At 39.5% G+C, this 22,856-nt stretch overlaps 1 protein-coding gene across 2 annotated transcripts in view; it reads right to left on the reverse strand.

Annotated features, from left to right (window-relative positions):
* Window positions 1–768: 768 nt before the first annotated feature.
* Window positions 769–22,856, reverse strand: part of cdh12b (cadherin 12b) — a 95,464-nt gene continuing 73,376 nt past the window's right edge. Inside the window, exons 7-12 of one of the 2 annotated variants that reach the window (XM_076999622.1) lie at window positions 19,864–20,117; window positions 15,700–15,836; window positions 11,005–11,126; window positions 8,566–8,683; window positions 6,944–7,195; window positions 769–2,167 (exon numbers count right to left, since the gene is read on the reverse strand). In XM_076999622.1, the coding sequence (XP_076855737.1) occupies window positions 1,626–2,167; window positions 6,944–7,195; window positions 8,566–8,683; window positions 11,005–11,126; window positions 15,700–15,836; window positions 19,864–20,117 (1,425 nt within the window). In that variant the 3' untranslated portion in view covers window positions 769–1,625. Of the gene's footprint in view, window positions 2,168–6,943; window positions 7,196–7,268; window positions 8,016–8,565; window positions 8,684–11,004; window positions 11,127–15,699; window positions 15,837–19,863; window positions 20,118–22,856 lie in introns of those variants that run through there. The other variant, XM_076999623.1, reaches the window with a different exon arrangement.

Genomic DNA, 22,856 nt, shown 5'->3' on the forward strand with positions numbered 1-22,856 from the left:
GCCAATAGATAGAGAGTCATGGGCAGAGTACACCTGAATAGTACAGTCCAAGCAGAGGTTGTTTTTACATCTATAAATAAAAGCAGCTTTGGTATAAAGTCATTTTATTGCTACTTGGATGTTGTTTGTTCTTGTTTGCCTTTGTCAACAGCTTACTGAATTTGGTTGGTGAATCTGAATGAATCTGAAGGTTCATTATGGCTATCATGATCATCTCTACTCCATTTAATAAGTGTAAGGGGGTTTTGGTTTAATCAAAGTAATTTCAGTGTGTAATTAAAAAATGTCTAATTCTAAGTGGTTGCACAAGTTTGTTCAGAAAAAAAGACAAGGACTAGCTCATACTAGCGATAAATTAAAGTGCATTATTGGCAGTGAAGATAGTTAGCACTAATTAAGCAGCTGTAGGAGATCAGTAGACAGAAAAAATCCCAATCTCTCAGCATACACCAACATGAAAACCCAGATTTGGTAAATGCAAGTCACCTCATTATTTCAGGTGAGATTCAAACCTTGATTGAATTAGACATACATGGTCTGAATTCCAGGTACAAAACCACAGCATTCTGGCTGGAATTTTAAAGATGCAGACAAGCTCTGGAACCATCAACCTGAGATTACAACTCCAACTGAAGGTTAGCATCAATAGTTTGAAAGATGTGGTTATTAAAATAAACTGTAAAAAAAGATTCCATTGTGATCCAGCTTAACCTCATGGCACTAATCACAAAAAAATTATCTTGGATTTCAGTTAATAAACCATTTAGATATTTTCCCCCAAGTTGTATTTATTTAAGAAACCTGTGTTTATTACATGACTTAACTGTAATAGCTCATGTTTAGCCCTAAACTGCTTTTTTTTACAATATTCTTTACAAGTCTTTACAGTTTCCTCACACTCCTTGGGAGGACCAAATAATTACAAAAATCTCAGTGTTAAAAAAAAAGAAAAAAAAAGATTTTTGATTGAGATAAATAGATAAATACGTTTAACAAATCCTAAAAACATGTCTGGCCATCCTTACAAATAAATAAATATCATAAATAACACTGAAAACATCTTTGGCCAAACTTGGGCCTTAATAATAATATTGTGTATGTTCCCCACAGGCCTTTAATGAAGCTGCTCATCTTTCACAATGAGAAACCATTAATGAAACACATCAAGTCTCTATAGCACCAACTACGGGGGGAGGGGGATGTGTCCTGTTTACTGTCAAGAGATGTCAAAAGAGAAAAACAAAGGTAAATCAATAAAATAATAAATCAATTCCATTGAGGCACTTTTAAGGACGTTAAAGAAAATATTTTTTTTTAGGGTTGTCTTTCTACAAGCATTGAAAAACAAGAAAGAATAAATATGACTAAAACCCAACATTCATCCATATATGTAACAGACAGTTTTCTCTCCTTTTCCTTGTTTTATTTTGAAACCTCCACAGGTCTTGATCTTGGGGAATGGAGGCACAACAAAAATCAAAACAAAAATAAATCTACAAAAAAGGAAACCTTTAAACAGCAAAAAGAAAAAATACAATTTAAAAAATTGCTGTGAAAGTGAAGTAAATAAATAAACCTCTTCTAAGTTCCCACTTGTTTTTAAGCTTGCGCTGCAGAAAACATCATCAATGTCTGTCTTCGATGGTGTTGGTGGTGGGAGCGGCAGTCAGTGAGGTGATATCTGTGTGGCTTTCAGAACGCTCTCCAAATATCCCAGCGAGGGTTTTGAATCTAGGTCCCCACTCATTGAGGTAATCAAAATCCTCCTCTGTTTCACCATTTAATGATTCTATGGAGCTTAGGCTCTCCACTACAGAGCCCTCCCCTTCGTAAGCATATGTGGCCAGTGAGTCGTAAGGGGGGGCGGATGTATCGCTGTCATGCTCCTGGAGCCTGTGGCTTATGAAACTCTGGATGTCTGTGCTGTCCTGTGAGGTGATTGGTGGCCGAGAGGTGGAGCCGGCCTCGGGTTTGACATCACGCCGAAAGAGGTTCTCCTTAATGGCTTTGGGGTTCCGGAGAGTGCCCAGGTCAAAGGCGTGCGTATCTTCCTCACCACCCCCCTCATCGTCATAATGGATAACGTTGTCTCGGATGTCCTCTTTAGATGTCATCAGAGTTTCCTTTTTCTTCTGCCGTCGCACTCCCACATAAAGGACCACAATCACTGTGGAGGGGAAGGAGACAACAGCATGTAAATGCACTCATAGTTCACAGGCATGTTAGATGAAGCCCCATGGGAAGAAGCCCCACAAATCACTAGTCAAAGCAAAAATGACAAAAATATATCTCCTTTGGGAATCAAGGGAACCGTTTCACATTGTGCTTAAGAGTTTTGGGTTATTTAGAAACAATTTCTTGCTGATTCTCACATTTAATGATGGGCTAGCGTCAAACACATGGAGGAAGGGACTACTTATGAGGCAGGCTCACCGAGGCAATATGTATGACAGCCTTCAAGGGGCACAGCTGGGCCCTGCTCTCTTTTCCCACTTAAATGTTACTAAGAGAGTGCGGCTCTGCAATAAGAGAGAGAGAGCAGTCTGGCGGCAGTCTAGTAAATATAGATGCGTGTTTTCATGAGTGCTGGGTAGACTACACAGTACTCAGTACGTGGGAAGCCAGTCCCTTTCTTGAACGGGAGAGAACAGATAGATGGAGAGAAGAGAGAGGGAAGGACACAGTCACAAGTGCGCACACACCCATTGTCTGTGAGTATATGGTTGTGGAACAATAACTCCCCCAAGTGACAGACATCCACATTACAACACTCACTCCAGTTGGCTTACATCAAATGTGTTCTGGTGTGTATATGGGGATATCCTTTATTCAGATGATGTGTGTCCCAGGGTGGGTGGGCATGCTGGTGCCTTTTCCTTGGGCAGGCTGAGCCCTGAGAGTGTCTGTTATGGTTTCTGCCCCAGAAGTGAAACTGGGTCAGGCTGACAAATAGAGCACCTCTAATGGAGGGGTGTCTCTCTCTCTCTCTCTCTCTCTCTCTCTCTCTCTCTCTCTCCTTTTTCCTCCCACTCCTTCAACATATTCCTCCTCGTTTGTGTACATGCCTGTGTATGCAGTCACTGATTCTGACTGGCACCTCTTACAAGGACACGGTGTAACCGAAAGAGCATTAGGTGCCGGCCTATTTCCCAGGGGCATGAAGGCAGAAAGACAAGGCCGCCTTTACACGTCTGCAATGGTCACGAGAGGGCTTGCACTGTCATTTGGAGCTTTTATCTTGGCTGCTAAGGATCAAGGAATCGTTTTGAAACACTTGCTTAATCGTTTTGTGTCTGAACACTTTCCATGTTAACACACACATACACTTTAAACGCAGCCACATGTTATGTAATAAAACACCTCTGCCCAAAGGGAAGTGGAATTCAGACAGATTTGCTTTAAAAAAAAAAGAAATGCATCTTAGTTTTCCCTTGCGTACCCTGGGCACCACGGGGGGCGTACACTTCATGCATTTTGGTATGTGTCCCTTTCTGCATGAGCCAACTCACTTTGTTGTTTTTTAAATGTATGCAGGCAGCTATTACAGCCCTAAAGGCATTTGGATTAATATGAGGGGCAGCCAAGGGAGTGGAATTAACTTCAGAGGAGAACAGGAGTAAGGCTGTGTTATATGAGAACCCCCCCACCCCAACCACCCATTTTTAATGTAGTGCATAACTGGAGGGAACACCAAAATAAATAAGTATTGAGCTCATCGAGGCATTGAGAGTATAACCCCATTGGCTGCTACATCTTCCATGACACAGATTGTGGAAAACTGTGAAGAAAAAGTGGGAATTGTCTGCTTGCATTGATACAGAGTGATTCATAAACCATGTTCAAGGTGAGAATTTAAGAAACCTTAATTACAGCTCTGACTGTTCACTTAGTTTAGGTATAGCATGTTACAGTTTTAACAAAAACATGTTACAAATTTGTTAAAATAACTGTTCTGGTATATGGAATATTGTCAAACCTTAAAGGTTTGCTATGGAATGTCTTTTGCTTGTTCATCCCAGGGCTATACTTGAAGTGAGTCACAGTGTGATGGGGAACTGACTTCTGATTCAATGAGGTTTCATTTAGTCAGGGCCCATCTTACAGTGTCAGTGTCAGATGAGTGCTTAGAACATTTTGCTCTGAAGTTTCTAGCTTAATGATTAACTACTGCACCCTAATCACAAAGGTAAGGAGGCAATAAAAGCTTCCTATTCATATTTCTTACAGACGAGCTGAATTGATGTCTGCAGAGAACCGAACATTTTGCATTTCTGATCTACTTTCTTAAGTTATATGTTATATTACATATTATGTAATTAAATGATTGGGATCATGACTGCCCAGTAATGAAACTGGGATGGGATGTTTTTATAAATCTCAGTGGGAGAGAAATCACATCAGAAGGTGACACACTTTTCCATGCTATGGCTGGTATCCCAGTGCCTAATTAATTAGTGTGTTTTAATGAACCTAGGTTAGAATGTTCCAGAAAACAACACTATTCATTTTGACCCATTCTGAGTCTTCCAACCAGAAACACAATGACTTGTAGACTTTGAAACCCAACCTTCATAGGCAGCTTTTCTTAGTCAGGGAAAATAACCTAATGGAGAAATGGAAAAAAAAAGCAAAATGCCAAAATGACAGCATATTTTTTTTAATTGCAGTCTCTAGTGAGATGTACTAAACTAGTTTTCTTCCTAGTCATAATCCTGAAACCCAACAGTAGTCTCTGCATGCAGAGGAGTTTGTTCCACATCTGCACACCAGCCACACTTGATGGGTTCGTTTGCACAGCCGTGATCTCCAGCTACCATGAGCAGAGGCGGACGAAGTACTCAATTTCATTACTTGAGTCAAAGTACAGATACCACTGGTCAAATGCTACTCCGATACAAGTGAAAGTTGCATGTTCAAAATCTTACTTAAGTGAAAGTACTGAAGTACTTGCTTTAAAAAATACTTAAGTATTAAAGTACACCTTCCGTCACATTTGTAAAAAAGTTATAGTTTAAAAGTATTATACATCCTACCAAATCCTCTTTGGGCATAATATTCATACAGTCTTTGATAATAATCCATAAGGCATATTCCAATGATGTACATCATTCAGGTAGTGATAGCAGAAAAGTTTAACCTACACTTTAGTTTAAGGAACAAAAACATTTTCTAAAACCACAATTCACTGATTAGCCTAGCCTAACCTGTTTAAGCAAATTATGTTACCATATTAAAAGTCAATAATAAAATGACGGTTTTCTCTCTTTGCTAGTTAGGTATTCAGTCATCCAATACAACATTATGCTACAGTCAATATAAACAAAGACAAAGTAAAATTAGCAGTGTGGCATCTTGGTAGTCTAACCTTGCTACAACCTTTTGCAGTATGGCTAAAGCCCACCAACTCCATGCCACCCAACATGCTAACAAACTCTTTTCAAACTAGAAATCACAGCCACATAAGAATTATTGACATTAATTCTACACTGACATTAGAATGGAAACATTATTTGACAAGATTCGATTAACCCACACGGTTTCCCTTATTGATGTTTCCGTAGTTTGAATTACTTGCCAATATAATGTTAACATTCTTTATAGTGATCCTAGCAGACCTAGCAGTGGAGTGAGCAGGCAAAGTCATTTCACTAGCCTTACTGCAAAGCTCCTCTGACTACATAGTCACTTAACAAAACATTTAGGCTGCATACCGTAATATACTTCCTCAGGTGGGACGGTGAATTTTGGTATGCAGTGATATAGTTTGTTTTTGGCAAACAAAGCATGCATTTAAAACGATAGGAATAATTCATCCGTTCAGAAAACTGGAACATTTTGTCGAGATACGGCCATGGGTGCAAAAGAGCATGCCAGGGTTGTCAGCTCTCATGCATTGAGCGTGAGACACACGCATTTGACCGTTTTCACACGCTCTCACGCCACAGTTCCGATATCTCACGCCGAAAAAAAATCTAGTTTATTTACCTCTGATCTATATCTATCAACCACCGGCGATCGCGATATAATACTTAATTTGTGTCCATTTTTCACCGCCCCGGTAACGTTCGCCACCCCCCGATTCAACAATTTACACTCGCCACCAAGTCCAGTTTCAAATCTCCCTCCAAGCGATCTTGAAAAGTTGGCAACCCTGGCATGCTCCATCACCGCCGTCTCCATCTGTTGCTGTTATTTAGGAAAAGAACGACTAGCGACACCGAACTTGATTTTACACCTCACAGACACATCCTTGATTGCTGATAGGCTGTCACCTGTGAAAATACTATCGGGGGAGGGGAGGAGAGTTGTGTGTGGAAGTAACGAGTAACGAGAGCTGGACAGAAATGTAGTGGAGTAATAAGTACTGTATTTGTTATTCAACTGTAGTGAAGTGAAAGTCATAAGTATTTTTAAAAAAATCAACTTAAGTAAAGTACAAATACTCAAGAACTGTACTTAAGTACAGTACTTAAGTAAATGTACTTCGTTACTGCCCACCTCTGACCATGAGTACGTCTACATGCCGGATTCTTCAGCAGTCTAAATAAGCGAATGATGTGTATATGCATCATGAATGCAGCAGTCCTGAATCTATCTGTGTGTATCTACTACATAATGCAAGCAAACGTTTTTGTGCATGTGAGGAGCATCATTCAGTGTTGTGGTTCTCATTACAATGAACCATTCCTTGGAAGTCCTATCAGCAGCATGTTATGTGAATGATGAAGCCTATCTATGTTTTGAAGATTCTGGAAAATGCACTAAACCAATTTTCTGTACAATGAAATGTCAGAAAATTAACTACTGCAACCAAATACATTGTGTTTTTACATTATGTTTCAGAATAATAAATGAATGTTCATTCAATCATCTTTTGCAAAAAGTTCAGGCTTTTTAAAAACTTTCAGCAGAACAGTAGCTACCATGACTGCCATGCACTTACCCAATAGTATGACGATGCAGAGCAGAATGGCGATAAGGGCCCCTGTGCTGAGGCCCACAGGAAGGAAGATGGCCTCGGCACTGCAGGTGAGCAGTGAGCCCTTGGAGTCACAGCCACACACGCGGATAGTTAGGGTGCCGGTGCTGCTCTGTGGCGGGTAGCCGCCGTCCTCGATCACCACCGGGAGGCGGTAGATCTCCTGGTAGCGACGCTGAAAACTGCTCCGTAGTGTCACAACCCCTGCAGTGTTGTCTGGGTACATGTGGGAGGGGACAGGAGCTGTCAGGACTTGGAACATGTTTATTTCTGCTGTATCTTCCACTAATTTCCAAAAATATTCAAAATCTTGCAGGATTAAAAGAATGTTGCATTGTTGTTATTAGAACACACTCCATAGGGTGACTGGTGGGGGAAAAAAGGCTAGAATTTTACTTAAAAATGGATCTTGGTCAGTGCATCACATATGGATTTCTGAGGTTTTTCATAAAGAGAGCTCAAAAGGGAGCAGCATATCAATGGTTCCACAGAGGGTCTCGCTTGCCTGGAATTTGAAGGCAATATCACCATGCAGCTGACCTCACAGGTCATAAATACTTTTTCCATGAAATTGAGAACTACGCAGAGTGTAGCACGATGGCCCGAATGTTTATTTTCTCCTTCTGTGAATGGATAAATGTCCTCATGGACTGTGCCCTTGTGTTTCATCCACAGGACACTTGCACTTGGGTGCTCAGTTCAGCTTTCACACTGTTTCGGAGCAGTCTCGCAGTGCTACTCTGGTAGACCACCCTCCTGCCCCTACCTCATCTGCACCTGCTGGAAAGAATGGGTGTAGTTTTCTTGATGGCTCATACCCTCCATCTGACCCCAGTACTGCAACTGCTAAAGGGATACTGAATAATGGAGGGGGCCTTGGGTCTGGCCTTGGTTTTGAGAGGTGTAACAGCTGTGCTGATCGTCAGAAGAGTAACTTTGAGAGGTTGTGTTTCCAGACACCAGTCTGACATGACTTCTTTCTGCCCTTCATTGATGTGCTTGACCTGGGTCAGCATGATTCCCCATTCAGTGCCGTCTGATAATGAAAACAACCATAAAAAATAAAAATACAAAATCCCAGGCACTCTTTTTTTTTTCGTTGGCATGCATGTCGGACTGTCTCTGGACCTAAGCATCGATGCTAAGGCAAACGAGTGCATAGCAATGTCTGTGGTCACAATAAAACATGACCAAACTTCTGAGCCTTTTGGAGATTTTCATGCATTAAACATCATTTCCTGGATGTGGTACCAGCTGCACAACATGCATGCCTGAACAGTAATCAGTTCTCCCATTTTCAGACTATTTTTGTTTTCCAAATACTCACATTTTTGGAAAACAAACTCACATTTTCATATTTATTTTAGCTAATGTGGAAAGCTTTCCTGTTTTCAGGTAAGCTGGGATTCATAGCAAATACCACCAGAGTTAGTCCAGAGGACGCAGACATCACTGTCAAACTTGAGAGTCTGGAGTCTACCCTGTACCTCTTTTATGATCTATAAAAGCAATGTGCAAATCTTCATACTTCTATTGGACCCACACTGTGGTGCCAGTATGAGAGAGATAAAGAGAAAGGGACTTACTGCCAAAGTCTTTTATGGTGAAGTTTTTGTTCTTCATCCCTTCCTGTGGTGATCTGAAGGAAAACTTCTGCCCAGACATAGGAAGGTCCTGGTCTTTTGCACTAATGACCTGAATCACCTATGGATGTACAACTTGCTTCAGTAACATTGATTTACATTGATTACATTGAATTACATTGATTCATGTAAAAACTCATACAAATTAATTTATATAAATAATGTAAATGTGCCGTATTTTGTCAATTGTGATTTTTACTACACAATCGAAATTTGTCCTCCGCTTTTAACCGATCTGTGCAGTTACAACACACACACACACACACTAGTGATTACTAGGGGGCTGTGGATCACACGTGCCCAGAGCGGTGGGCAGCCCTAGCCCAGCGCCCGGGAGCAGTTGAGGTTAGGTGCCTTCCTCAAGGGCACCTCAGTCATGGCCTCAGGTCTGGGAATCAAACCCACGACACTCCGGTCACAAGACCAGTTCCCTACCACCAGGCCAATATATATATTTATATATAAATATAAGAGCTTTTTAAGGTAGCCTTATATATATATTTTTATATGTTTCAGCCAAGTTTTTATTTAGTCATGTATACTTGCACCCTGCTGTACTTAGCAACCTTTAGTAGTGCAGTATAGCCGTATGTTACGGAACAGCTCCGGACCCTTCCCTGTGGGCGTGCCGCTATGTTGTCTGCGTGTCGTTATGTCCATGTTTGTACTTCCGTGGGTGTGGGTTGTTTGTGAGCGTGTTCGTGGTTACACCTGTGCCTTGTCTCGAGGTCACGTGGGTCTGTGTAATTCACCTATTTAATGTGCGTTAGCGCGGTGTCTAGTGCTCGTCTTTGTCTAAAGTTCATGCCCGTGCAAGCATCGCGTCTGCGTGCTTGCTCCGCTCGTGCTGGACTTTGCGTGTTGATTAAACGTTGAATGTTCATTGAAAGACGCGTGTCGTGCCTCCTGCTTCCTCCAGCACCACAGCGTCACACCGTAAGTGTGAACATACTGCAAAAACCAAGCTCATGAATACATAAATAGTCTGAAATCATGAAGTGGTAATTACTGTCTTGTTAAAAAAGAAATGTTTCTTTAGCTCTGTGCACTAGGATGTATTGGTAATCAGCACTTCTTAAAATACTTAAAGACTTACACTGCATGACATAGAAATCAATGACTGGAGGATGTGTGAATGTTGGGTGTAAATACCCTTTCAGCGTATCACCAAAGCTGTTATGAGAGGGTGTGTCATGGTCTCGCATCGCTCAGATTCTGTTTGTATGTGTGCATGTGTCCATGTGTGGTGCTCCCTGTTTCCGAATGTTTTGACAAATGAGTCCTCACAGAGCACAAGCTCTGCTCCCTGGTGCCCTGTCTGCTCTCACGCTTTCCCCCACGTTGTAATTACACACAGCTCAGCTCGCGGCCTCTGCTGCGCACATGACTTCTCCGGCCCCGGCCCCGCTGTTACCGTCACCCGCCGCCGGGCTGTTGTGAGCTCCACAGGTGCATGCAAAACAAAGCAATTAGTGACACGCTAATGCATCGCTTAGCCACACAAGGCCGTCCAATCACGCACCTCCATTAGCCCATGCTGCTCAGGCATCTGATCACTGCCGTGCAGTTCATCATCTCAGCGTGCTACATAATTGTGCGAAAACCCAAAATCCAAACACCAAACAGCCATTGCTACTCTCACTTTAAACATGTTGAAAGCCAAGTACAGGGCACTGGCAGTCAATCCTTCATTAATGTACAACAGTAAAAGAATGCTGATCGTACTGCAGTTCTGTTGGGAAGTTAATATAATGAACATATACATACACATACCTCCATAATTTAATGCCATCGTTATTTTAACATGATCAGGCTTCTCTGCCTGGTGATCACATTTTTTTTTTCTCTGGGCAGTTGCTGTTCTCCACATTACAATAACTGGCTTTATGCAGCCAGTTCTACCAGCACTGTGGAACCAGCAATGCCACGTTTCAGCATTTCAGCCAGGCATGATGACGTGCAGGTGATTTGTGACTAGTTGTTTCTAGATTAATGTTTTTGCTCTAATTCCTTAGAAGCATACTTTTTGTTTACTTGTCTGGTGTTGTGTAGTGTAAGCAGGCATTATGCACAAATTGACTGATTCTTTAGGCCTTTACTGATATAATTCATATTCTGAGATGCATGTGTATACAATGTGTACACACACACACACACACACACACACACACACACACACACGTAGACACACACAGCTGCCCTGACATTTTAATGATTGTGCTGGTATGTGTACTGTGTTATACATCATCTTAAATGGCTCATTAGTCATGAATTGCTTTTTTCATGCATTCTCTCTCTCTCTCTCTCTCTCTCCCACATACACATTTGATCATGCACTGGCTTTGTGTACATATGTAAATGTAATGATTGACCCCATCTCACCTGTCCCAGCTTGGCACCTTCACACACAAAGGTCTCGTAAGGTATAGCAAACTCTGGTGGAAACTCGTTGATGTCTAGGACATGGACTGTGACTGCCACTCGGCTGGTCTGCACTGGGTTTTCTAAAACAAGAGGAAAAGTATGTACTGTAGTTAAATTCTGCAGTAACGGCACTTGTAGCATTTAGCAGTTGGTCTTTAGTGGTCAGTGTTTCCTAAGTGTTAGCATTGAAATGAGACAAAAATGTGTGAATACAAATATATGTGTTAAACAGTTTCGACAGTTACAGTATGCTTTCTACAAGTACATTTATTGAAAGGTTCAATGCAGCAAAAATCCACATTCCACAACCACAGTTACAATTTTGTAAGTTCAGAGCATGAGCAGTGTGCTGCTACACAGTGTCACAGTGTTAACAGTGTTAACAACATTAAAACTGCATTCCTGGAAATATTTTTAAATGTTCTGTTTAATCAGAACTCAAGGCAGGCAGAACCTGATAATAAAGATTATTTTAATGATTGATATTTTGTAATATGGAGCACTAAACAATATCTGAATTGTATCATTAAGACCATAACATCATAAGGAGTCCTAATATAATGATATATGAATTATAACAAAAAGAGCATAAGCTGATCTGAGAATATAGTACGTCCTTTGTGTGTATGCTCTGACACAAATGTGATTTCAAAAACACAGATGGATATGTGCAGTCCAAGAGGATAATGACTGTTGCTATATCCCAGAGTTTGCTATAAAATACACTTTGATGAGAAACAAGTCTTTTAGAGCAGGGGCACCAGACAGGCCATGCGCATAGATCAGGGCTGGAGCTGAACTGCAGTGCGGTAGATCTCAGGGTGCAGGGCTGGGCACCCCAGGGCTACACCCTGCAGTCTGAGCAACCAGCATGGAGGTCATTAACAGTGTATTGCTGACACCATGTGGCCATATTCAGAAAGCTTGATAAAGCCCTCTTCCCATTTGCTCAAATCCCCAAAAGAGCAAAAACATTTAAAATATACATAGCAGCATCAGCTTAAAATGCCAGATTTTAATATTAACTATGTAAAAGGTTTTCTTTTTTTCTACAGTCATGGTTAGATTCATTTGACTCATCTATATTCAATGATAACATAAATGAGTAGGTCTAAGTAAATGCCCTGATTAAATAATGCATTGCATTATGTGGTTATAAACATAGCTGGACAAACACTGGAACTTTTACCATTCTGATTTATGATTGGTCTATCTTAAAGAACAAGAATGTTTTGAGCTGCCTTGGGATCAACCCTGTCACATGCAGTTTCTTGGTCTGCCATTGCTATGCAGTTATGGGACTGACTGGAATAGAATGAGACATTTGAATATTTTCATTTTGCCCGACTCAGAGGGAGGATGTAATTCCACACTGGTGGTGACATGGACATTACATTAATATTGAGGTTAAATTGATCCTACCAGACATTGAATATGAGTGTTTTCCGCATATGTATTGCAGATGTATGGATTGTAGTGTAGGTGCTATGTGATTTTATGTGCGGTACAAGGGGGCATCAGTGTGGAATGAACTTGTACAGATTTGATCTGTGATATGAGCTTCAGGTGCCTAAAGGACTCGCTGAGAGGCAAGGGGATCTATGCTTAACCTCCCTGGGGGTCCATACATGACCAAGACCTTTGGGTGGCCTTGAAAAAGAAAAGCAATATTCCTGGCAAGATAGAGGTGTGTGTGTGTGTGTGTGTGTGTGTGTGTGTGTGTGTGTGTGTGTGTGTGTGTGTGTGTGTGTGTGTGGTTGTGTGTCCGTATGTGTGGGCATGTGCAGGTGGTTATGTGTGTTTTATAGGTCTTATTTTCATAGTCTCGTGTTAGACTTGCCTAAGTCTGGAGCCATTCCATTCAACATCTGTAAATCCCATCACAGTAGAAGGAGTTGTGAGGCTTTTTGTTAAGGCTCAGTTGGTGCCCACTTTCTTGTGAATATATTTTTTTCTTTCTGAAAAGATATTTGAGTCTGCATGCTTGGCCTATTATTAAGAAATGACACTGAAAATGGCACAAATATATAACAATATAAAAATAGTGATGTAAGTTCAAGCTTTCTAAAGTGATATACATAACATCTAAAATAACTACAATAGGTCCCAACAAATGTGAAACATGGCTGTGACTGACATCTGACACATCTGAATGTCAGCAGTCCAGGTCACTGCCTGCAATCTAAGATCCAGACAAGTTCTGTCAGGACAAGATGTTACTGCTGCACTTTGACACCAGATCAATCTCTAAGGACTCTAGAAAGAAAGTAACTAAGATGATCCATGGGTTTACATTAAAAAATTCAATTATGTACTGACAAATGTGCAAAACATATTTCCCTTTCTTTGAAGCCTCTGGCTCTCTTCAGACTCTTTTCAGATTTTTTAATTAAAGTTTAAGAATGTTTTAAAGTTTAGTGCTTTTATAACACAAATGATTGTGCTCTGTAAACTGTTCACATCAGCTACATTTAAGGGCTCTTAAAAATGTCATCCTTTTGTTAAAATTTGTATTAAATATTTTTACAATTGTCCTGTTAATGTGTGTTGGATTTCAAATAGACCATGGCATTTTTAATTTGTCAGACCCAAATTCAATTATACTACTTTATCCACTAGATGGCGATGTAGACTGATAGAAGAAATCTGTATTTGTACTGCATTGCATTAGTCATTGTGAAAGAATTAGAGCAGAGGTATTAAAATCATGGCCTTCAAGGTCTGTGTAATACATTTTCGACTCTCCCTTAACATAGGAGCCAGGTGTGATGACAAAGCTGCCAGCAGTTATATTAACTGCTCAATTAACCACCAGTGATTAGAAAATCCAGGACTGGATTATGAGATGATATCCAGATTTGAATACCAGTGAATTATGAGTGTGTGTGTGTGTGTGTGTGTGGGGGGGGGGGGGGGGGGGGGGGGGCAGTGAGCCCACACTGCAGTCTTGTTCTATGCTGTTAAAGAATAGCAATATACCCTTGGTAGGTAGGTTCTTGTTAAAATGCACATTACATGTTTGTTGAGGAGGAAAAAAAAGGGGGGGGGGGGGGGCGAAGAAGAGAAAATGAAAGAAAAAGAGAATAGGTGACCAGCCTACTAGCTTCTAATTAGCTCCATGAGGCCAAAGCACACACACACATCAAACACACACTTGTTTAACTAACAGGTAGGACTGAAGAGCTCAGTTCTCATTACCAGCAACAAGTACAATATTTTAGGCAACAGTGCTGACTCATGGATTCATCTGCTACCCTCAGCATTATTATTTTTGAATTCATAGCCTGTGATCTTGCAACATCTGGAGATGCACCTGGCTTTGAATTTTAAATAAGAGAGGGACAGAAGGAGAGAGTGAGGCAGACAACTCTTCAGATTTAGAGGCATACAGAATTTGTGAGTTCTGCAGGACATAGTTTAGGTCATAATCAATACAGAGAAGACCAGCGATAACATACAAGTTCTTCACCCTAATACAAAACTACCGTCAAAGAATGATACCAAGCCGATATAATGCAAAAGTGATATAGACCATTAAATATTTGACTAAAGTCTAATTGCAAATGTATGTCATGTTTATCGATTCTTCTTAAGAGTTCAACCTTCATAAGATGAAAGATTGATGCAGGAATTTCAAAGTCACTTAGTTATCATCCATATTTAAGACAAATACCCTGATGGTATGCCATATAATAGAGAACCGGAAGGGAGTCACATATGGCAATTGTTGATATGTTTCAGTGTTCATGGGAAACAGTTGATCTGAATGAATTTTATTGTTTTTCACATTTCCTACACTTGTATTTTTCATAAACACCAAGGAAGAACCAGTATGGCCTCATTGACTCCATTATAAATTGGTTTCATGTGTGGGGCCTGGGAACAGAATGTAATACTGTCTGGTAGACACTGATAGTAAAAATACATATTAATAAATGTGAGCTCCCCAGATTGACCAGACAATTCCCATTGTAGCAGAGAACCAAAATTTAAGTTTTACAGGTCTGGTTCATACAAAGTCTCTGATCAACTCAGCAAATTAGCATTAGCAAATCACAATTAGCATATCAGCACCATAACCTTGAGAGACAGTGAGTAATGCTTGTTACCATGGTGATAAGAGCTCAACTTTTAATGACCTCTCATCCCTATTCTATCTTAATGAATGTGGAGTGTAGCGTTTGTAATTTAGATTGAGCACCACAGAGCTTTAAAAAATAATGACTTTGTTAGAGGACTTGATGACTTGGTGTCAGTGAATTTGTATCCTTCTTTGGCACAAACACAATTAGATGATGTTTGATGTGGACGATGGCTTCCCAAATTAGCACCACAATCTCCTACCATAAAGCATTCAAAATTGGTTTGTCATTGACACTTGAAATGTCTGGAAAGATGAAGCAGAAGTGATTTGTCTAATAAAACAAAAAAAAAAAACCCAGAAAATCCCTTAATCACTCAGCAGTTAAAAGGCATAAGAAGGAAAAGTCAGTTACATTTGGGAGGTGAAGAAAGACACCATACCAATGAAACAGTCACAGCAGACATATTTTGTGGCTCATCATACACAGCATTAATACTAATTAGATTCATTATTGAATATCTTGATTATAACAAGGATCTTGATTGTAACACAAATTGGGGAATACTTACTAACTTTGGTGGCCACAACTGTAATGTTGTGTTGGGCTATACTTTCTCTATCCAGCAGCTCATTGGTGGAAATGGTTCCTTTCACAGGGTCAATCTCAAAGAAGCTGTCTAGGTCACTCTTCCAGTCAATTGAATACCTATCGTAGGGACAGAATAAACATTACATTGAGTTACATAAAAGAGAAGAATGGAAGGGACATTTTTACCTCGACTTTTACAATGTTCACATTATTGAATAACCCAAATATCTGTTACAATGAAAAATAGGAAGGATTCTTACAAGAAGGGAAATTAATATTTTTCAAAAGTGCAGTAAAGTTTGATTATGCAGTAGCTGGAAACTTCATTGCACCACTCATTAGCCCTGATGGTAGTATCTGCCTTTACTCAACTTAGAGCCTTTAACACACCCTAATAGCTTCAGTGAATTAGACACAAACAGTATTTAAGGTGCAGAAGATACTATACATTTAACAGATACTTATATCCAAAGTGGCTTTCAGTTGTGACTAAGCAGTCAAGGGCCTTGTAGTGCTTGTAACCATGGGCCCTGTAGTAACAACTTACCAATGGTGAGACTTTTTTTTTTACCAGCAATGCTTTTTTTACCGTCTGAATGCTTGTTAAGTGCCTTAACTGCTGAGCTATCTCTGCCGATTCATGCATTTCTCCATGTTTTATTTATTGTGTCTATTTTGTACATCTTTCTTTATATATGTTGAACACAATGTTACTTGCACACAATGTTACTTGCACAATGTTAGTGTTGTGATAATGTTAATTATATGAATATTAGCACATTCAACCTCTACACAAGACATATACATAGGTTGATTGGTTCCCATTTAGACCCATTATTTTAATCAGACCTGGGCCTGTTCTGAACTTTGTTTGTTTATTCATGCCTGCATTCCTTAATTCCTTCACAGTTGATTCACTCCCCATCTAATTTATTCTAGAAAATGTTGACAGTCTTAAAATATCCAACTATTTCCACATCACTGATGACGAAGGACCTCTTTCTCATCTTTTAGGGCTGTCACTCTCACTGTCATCTCACTGTGTTTCCAGCAGGTCTCACTCTGAAGTACACTAGCTCACACAGTAACAGAAACAACACACATTCAAACAGTCTCACTGCTTTCACTCTGACTTTCTTCTTGAGCAATTAAATCAATGATGACATAAGATGACATAAGTGAGAAAAATAACAAAAAGTATTTTGGTATTCTGTTGTTAAGCCTTATATGTGTGACTAATAAGATTGAATCGTGTTTTATTAAAGGGTCACACTCTAATCTAATAATATTAAATTTTTATTGGATTTTTTTTTTTTGTTCAGTCTAATTTCTTTGAATCTGGTTTCAGTTTCATGAGTTGTGTCTGAATTTTGCTGAATTTCAGTTATCCATACAGATCTATGAAAAATCAAATTTTAAATACTGCTTAAAAGCATTTTCTATATACTTGAATAATTTTCCACAGACAGCAGTGATTTAGTCTGGAGGAAACTTTGTATCCTGAGTTATGTCTGTCTCTGATTGCATATTCATAGACTTTTCCTCCCTTCATCCATGAAATGATACAATGTTTTGAGAATTCAAAAGAATACATCTAAAATTCCTGACAGGAAATGTTATATTTCTATGGATAATTGTGTAATTCTGTTTTATAAGCCAGGCCATTTGAAGATCGACCAACACCTTAAATCTTTCATGAACTATGTCTCCCAAGAATAGACCTCACCTTAAATCTTTTGTAAATGTGATAATAGGGTGATTTGCATTTGGTTATCTGAAATCATAGCTTATTGTCAATTAGCAGATAATTATTTGTTCCCCCTAAAGAATTAAGTTCTTTTTAAAGCTAGTTAGTTATATTTTCAGTTAATTTGGAACAAAACACAGACTTCCAGCCAAATTTGACTTATTCATCCAGCAGACTGAAAGTCTTTTATTTTGCTTCATTACTCATGTAGACAGAGCGGCACAGAAGTAATTCATTTTCGCTGCTTGTCAAAAAAGAAAACACATTCCTGTGTTCCCAAAACAACATTACTGAATATCATTCGTCTGGGGTTTAAATCAGAATTTCCTGCTTGTAATGATTTGGGAACTTCTGAATAGCTCAAACATCCACTACTCTCACTCACTACTTTTATGAGTTTCCCCTTAATATTCATCTGTGGTGGTGCTCATAGAAAACATTATTCTATAGGAAATGTGTATTTCTAGAATTCTGTCTATTCTATTATGTTAAGTGTAATGAATGAGTCATACGTTGAAGATGACTGAAAAGAACTGTTGGGTATCCGGAATCAATTTTAGTCCACAAATGTAGAAAAAAGAAAGACTACTACCATTAATGAAGCCTTTAACTACAACATTATGAAGATAGCAGAAAAAAGAGTTCACTAAAACCAAACCATTGCAAATAAAAAAGTACTAAACATTACAGTTGCAAAGACCACTAGTCTGTCCTTTGCCTATATCTTTCAAAAAACAAGTGTGTATAGTAAACATGTGTTTAACAGTTGGTGTACATCTCAGACTCATCTTAGACCTGCATGAAAACTGTAACACAGTATAAATCACTGTAAAACTTTAGTATGTGATTGCCATGCTTCGCACACCTACAGCTCCGTTCCAGAACTCGACAGCACCACCTAGCGGCCGGTCTCTATGGCCAAAATCCCCTTCACCTGGATACTAAATCAGAACACCTGTGTCTCATCAGCCACGCCCTTGAGCCTCCTTTATAGTCTTGCCTGTTTCAGTCTAGTCGCAAAGTATTGTCGACTATGTCCATTACTGAGTGTTTCCTTCTGACTGTCTTCCTGTGCACTGACCTCTGCTTCTCTCCTAGACCTTGCTGCCAGCCTGCCCTTAGGATCTGGACTGGACTCTGCTTTCCTGATGTGACCCCTGTCTGTTCGGACTTTGCCTCTCCTCCTTTCACTCCTGTGGCTCCCTAACAGACAGATCACCCTGTGTGGAATCTGAGAGTTATTGCTCAAACATGGTTCCAAATAAAGACTTCAATCTGCACCTGGATCTTTGTATTGAGTGGTTTCCTTACCACGTTACAGTAATATGCATACTTCTGATGTGCAAATTATTTCAAAACTTATGCCCAAAAATGAAAGGTCCATGCGTCCATTCATAAATTATAGTGTAGCTAATATTTTATAATATTATATTTAAAAAACCTTCATACATTGTAACTTAAATTAGAGATTTGCTTATAGGGATGGGTTTTGTGAGTATCTAAATGAATGGTCACAACAATGCCACATGTACACTACAGGGAGGAACAAGATGTTTACCAAGTAACTAGTGTAGTCCAAATCCAGCAAAAGAATTGAGGATCTTTATTCAGGAAAGAAGTACTCAAGGTCAGTATTTGAATTGGTCTCAGGAATCTGGCTTCCATTTCTGAAAGCCCCTTTCGCCCCTTTAGTTAGAAGGAAAAAGGTTTAAAAGGAGATAGAGGAACTTGTGATTTACAGATGATCAAAAAGCACTTTAGCTGTTTTCCTCTTTCTAGTGGCATGCGGTGTATGAGTTGGCGCTGACTTTAAAAGCTTTGCTCTCCATGCATGAGGGCACATTTGGGACCATTGTCTTGTGGTTAGTAACTGCCTCTCCCAAGAACAATACCAACAGTAACACTTCTAAATAATTCAACAGGGCAGACCATGGAAAAAATAAAACAACAGGATCTCACAATGTATTTCCCCGCACATGTCCTGTCTGTGTCCATTTTGTGGTTTTATATTAAATGAAAAATTTATATTGTGACAAAACAACTGTAAGACATTTTTGGATAGTGTTTGGACATCAGGGCAGTGCATCCATGGTTATGCATCCATTACCAAACAACTTCCATTTTCAGCCTGATGCTATAAAAGCACAAGCCAGACTAAAAAATAGTGTGGAAATAAAGAAAAAGTACAAACCACAAGAAATCTCAATTTTTTAAAAATAGTCTAGCTCTTAAACTTCAGTCCATGTGAGATTACAATTAAGTTTCTATTGGTTTTTGCTGTAATAGTTGGGCACTTTGTGTGTGTGTGTGTGTGTGTGTGTGTGTGTGTGTGTGTGTGTGTGTGTGTGTGTGTGTGTGTGTGTGTGTGTGTGTGTGTGTGTGTGTGTGTGTACATACCTGACTGGGCTACTTCCAGCATCCAGATCTTGGGCAGTCACTGCGCCAATGATAATGCCTAGAGGTGTGTCTTCATAAACATCCATCATGTAGGATGGTTTGGTGAAGACAGGAGGCTCATCCTCATCCATAATGGTGATTTTGACTGTGGCCATGTCTTTAAATGGGCCGTAGCTGTGAAACCGGGGGTCTAGGTGTGCGTTTGATGCTTCCACTTTAAATGTGTAGGCCTTCTTAGTCTCGTAGTCCACAGGCTGTTGGAAAAACACAAAAAACGAAAAAGCTGAAGAAAAAAATACAAATAGAATGGAAAGACAGTTCTGTGTAAATCTGAGAGAGAGAGAGAGAGAGAGAGAGAGAGAACTGATTCTCATATTACCCACATGGCCACAGAACTTTCATTGTGTTTTCCTGATTTGATAGGCACCTTTTCCTGAAATCTCAAGCCTCTCAAGATGTTTTCTGTGTGTTTTTTTGTTTGTTGTGTGCCATTCTGACTAATGCTGTGTGACCATTTTTTGTGACCATTACTGTCATATGATGGGAATTTTTTTTCTCTTTCTTATCTACTGTTCTTGCCATTTCCTACATTGCATTTATTTACAGCCTTATATTCTGGCCCTACATGCTGGTCAATTAGACACTCCTTCATAATTATAAACAAATCACATGTCTTTACTGTGATAGCTGTGGTGTGTGTGTGTGTGTGTGTGTGTGTGTGTGTGTGTGTGTGTGTGTGTGTGTATGTGTGTGTGTGTGTGTGTGTGTGTGTGTGTGTGTGTGTGTGTGTGTGTGTGTGTGTATTTGTGGCAGTGTTTGTGTGTGAGTGTGTGGCAGTGTTGCTGAGTTTGTCTTGCTCCACTAATCCAGCCCCACCCTGTTACTACAACACACCAGATTGTTTGAGGATGTCAAATACTGATTGCTGTTTTACCAGCTTCCATGCCTCTGAAAGCAGTGACTAGAAAGCATAAAATAGATAACTGCACCACACTAATGTAGGTCAAAAATAAATATGTTAAAGGCATTGAATGAACAGAAAGAAACATTTATATGGATTCCAAAGAATGTGTTTTATGCTGTTCACTGAAATGATGTAATTGATGAACTTTTATTTTCCAAGTTACTTCACATGCAAAAGACTGGAAAACAGACAACAGGCAGCTGCAATTTAGCACTGAAATACAGCTTTATATATAAATACAGCTTAATATATAAATATATAAATTCAGCTTTATATATAAATATAGCTTTATCTTTTGTACCGTTTTTCCCCAGTCCCAGTCAAAATGTTGCTAATTAGATTCTCCCTTACATGCTGCAAATAGAAGAGAACTTTTAACCTGTGATCAACACTTGTTTATCTGCACAATGCTCTCACTGATGCTTAAACAATGGCTCAGGAAGTATTTGAGGAAAATTAAGTCAAATACCATTTTACACTTGTCCTTTAAATGTAACTTTTTGGCCTATGGAATCTCGCTCTCTTCTGCCCACGCTGTCACAGAGATATGTGTGATCGCATCACAGTATTCTCTTTGGCTCTGCACCACCATGGTCAATTGTTATTTAAGAGTACGAAGCCTAGCAGGTGTGAGTTCTTGTGGCCGTGCCACACGATGGTTGTCTCATGCTGGTGGATTCTTTTAGTATGCGTTGACTGTTGATGTAGACAATGGTGGATAAGCCTTGTTTATACAATAACACGACTAAGATTAGAAAGGAAAGGAAGTTTAAATCTGCCTGGAGAGGAGAACTTGAGGGGAGCTGACAGTGCATCTCCAAGTAAAAGCCAAAATACTAAACAACTTGAGTGAATTTTTGCTAACTACCAGCTATAGATTAATACAGTTTTGCCACAAATTCACTTTACATTATAACATTTCTGCTGCACACACTTACTTGATTAAATACTTAATTGTGTTACATGCATGCTCAACATCTGACTGTAGCTATTGGCTATGCTGGCTATGCATATTCTCATTATGTATGCTGGGCTATTTTATGAAGCTTGCTCCTCTCAACATAACCAGTAATTGTAATCTGGAGTCAGATAAATCTCATCCATTACACCTTTGCCTAGACCCATTTTTGGCTTTGAATCTGAGTAAGTGAGGTAGGGGTAAATAAATTCACACACATAAATACATGTGTGATGTGTGTGCGTGTGCAAGCATACGTGCACTCATTGCTGCCCACTACTCCCAGTAGACATGAATGATTATTAAATGTCAGAGGAATCTTTTGGATTATTGAGGGTTGTGAGGGTTAGCCAAGGAAGAATGTCAAAGCGCCATTGCCCTTTTAACATGTGCTACTGCCCACATCATGGCAATATCACTAGTTAATTACTTTGCAGAGAGAGAGAGAGAGAGAGAGAGAGAGAGAGAGAGAGAGAGAGAGAGAGAGAGAGAGAGAGAACGAAAGAGAGAGAGAGAAAGAGAATCAGAGAGGGAGGAATGGGGTTGTTGGAAAACAGGAATATATTGGGGTAATGCAAATTATTTTTAAGATCTGGGAGAGTGGGGAACAATTACACATCATCTGCACAATGAATGTTTACCTGACGATCCTATATCTACCTGATATCCTTTACTCTGAAGATTAAAATGAAAGGTCGGTATGTTTTTGGAGTATTAATTTTTATACTAACAGATAAATAATTAAATCTGGTAACTAATAAATGTAAAACTGTATTTTGTGAAGTCTTGCAAACTTATCAGAAGCCCATGAATTCCTACTTGCAACATCTCCTAAACTAACTTAACCTAAGATTAACTGAATTTAATAAATGTCTTTCAAGCTACATGACGCCTTACAAGACAATTGTAATAAACATTTGGTAACACTTTACATTAAGTGTTTACTTACTAGCATGAAGTAATGCATTAGTTACCATGAACAACACATGAAGTAACACATTAACAATTATTAACTAACGTTAAGTAAACATGTAACAGTTGCGGTTCCTGTTTTGGCTCTTTGTTGCTTGC

The sequence above is a fragment of the Brachyhypopomus gauderio genome, chromosome 3 (genome assembly GCF_052324685.1).
Source record: "Brachyhypopomus gauderio isolate BG-103 chromosome 3, BGAUD_0.2, whole genome shotgun sequence".
Taxonomy (NCBI): domain Eukaryota; kingdom Metazoa; phylum Chordata; class Actinopteri; order Gymnotiformes; family Hypopomidae; genus Brachyhypopomus; species Brachyhypopomus gauderio.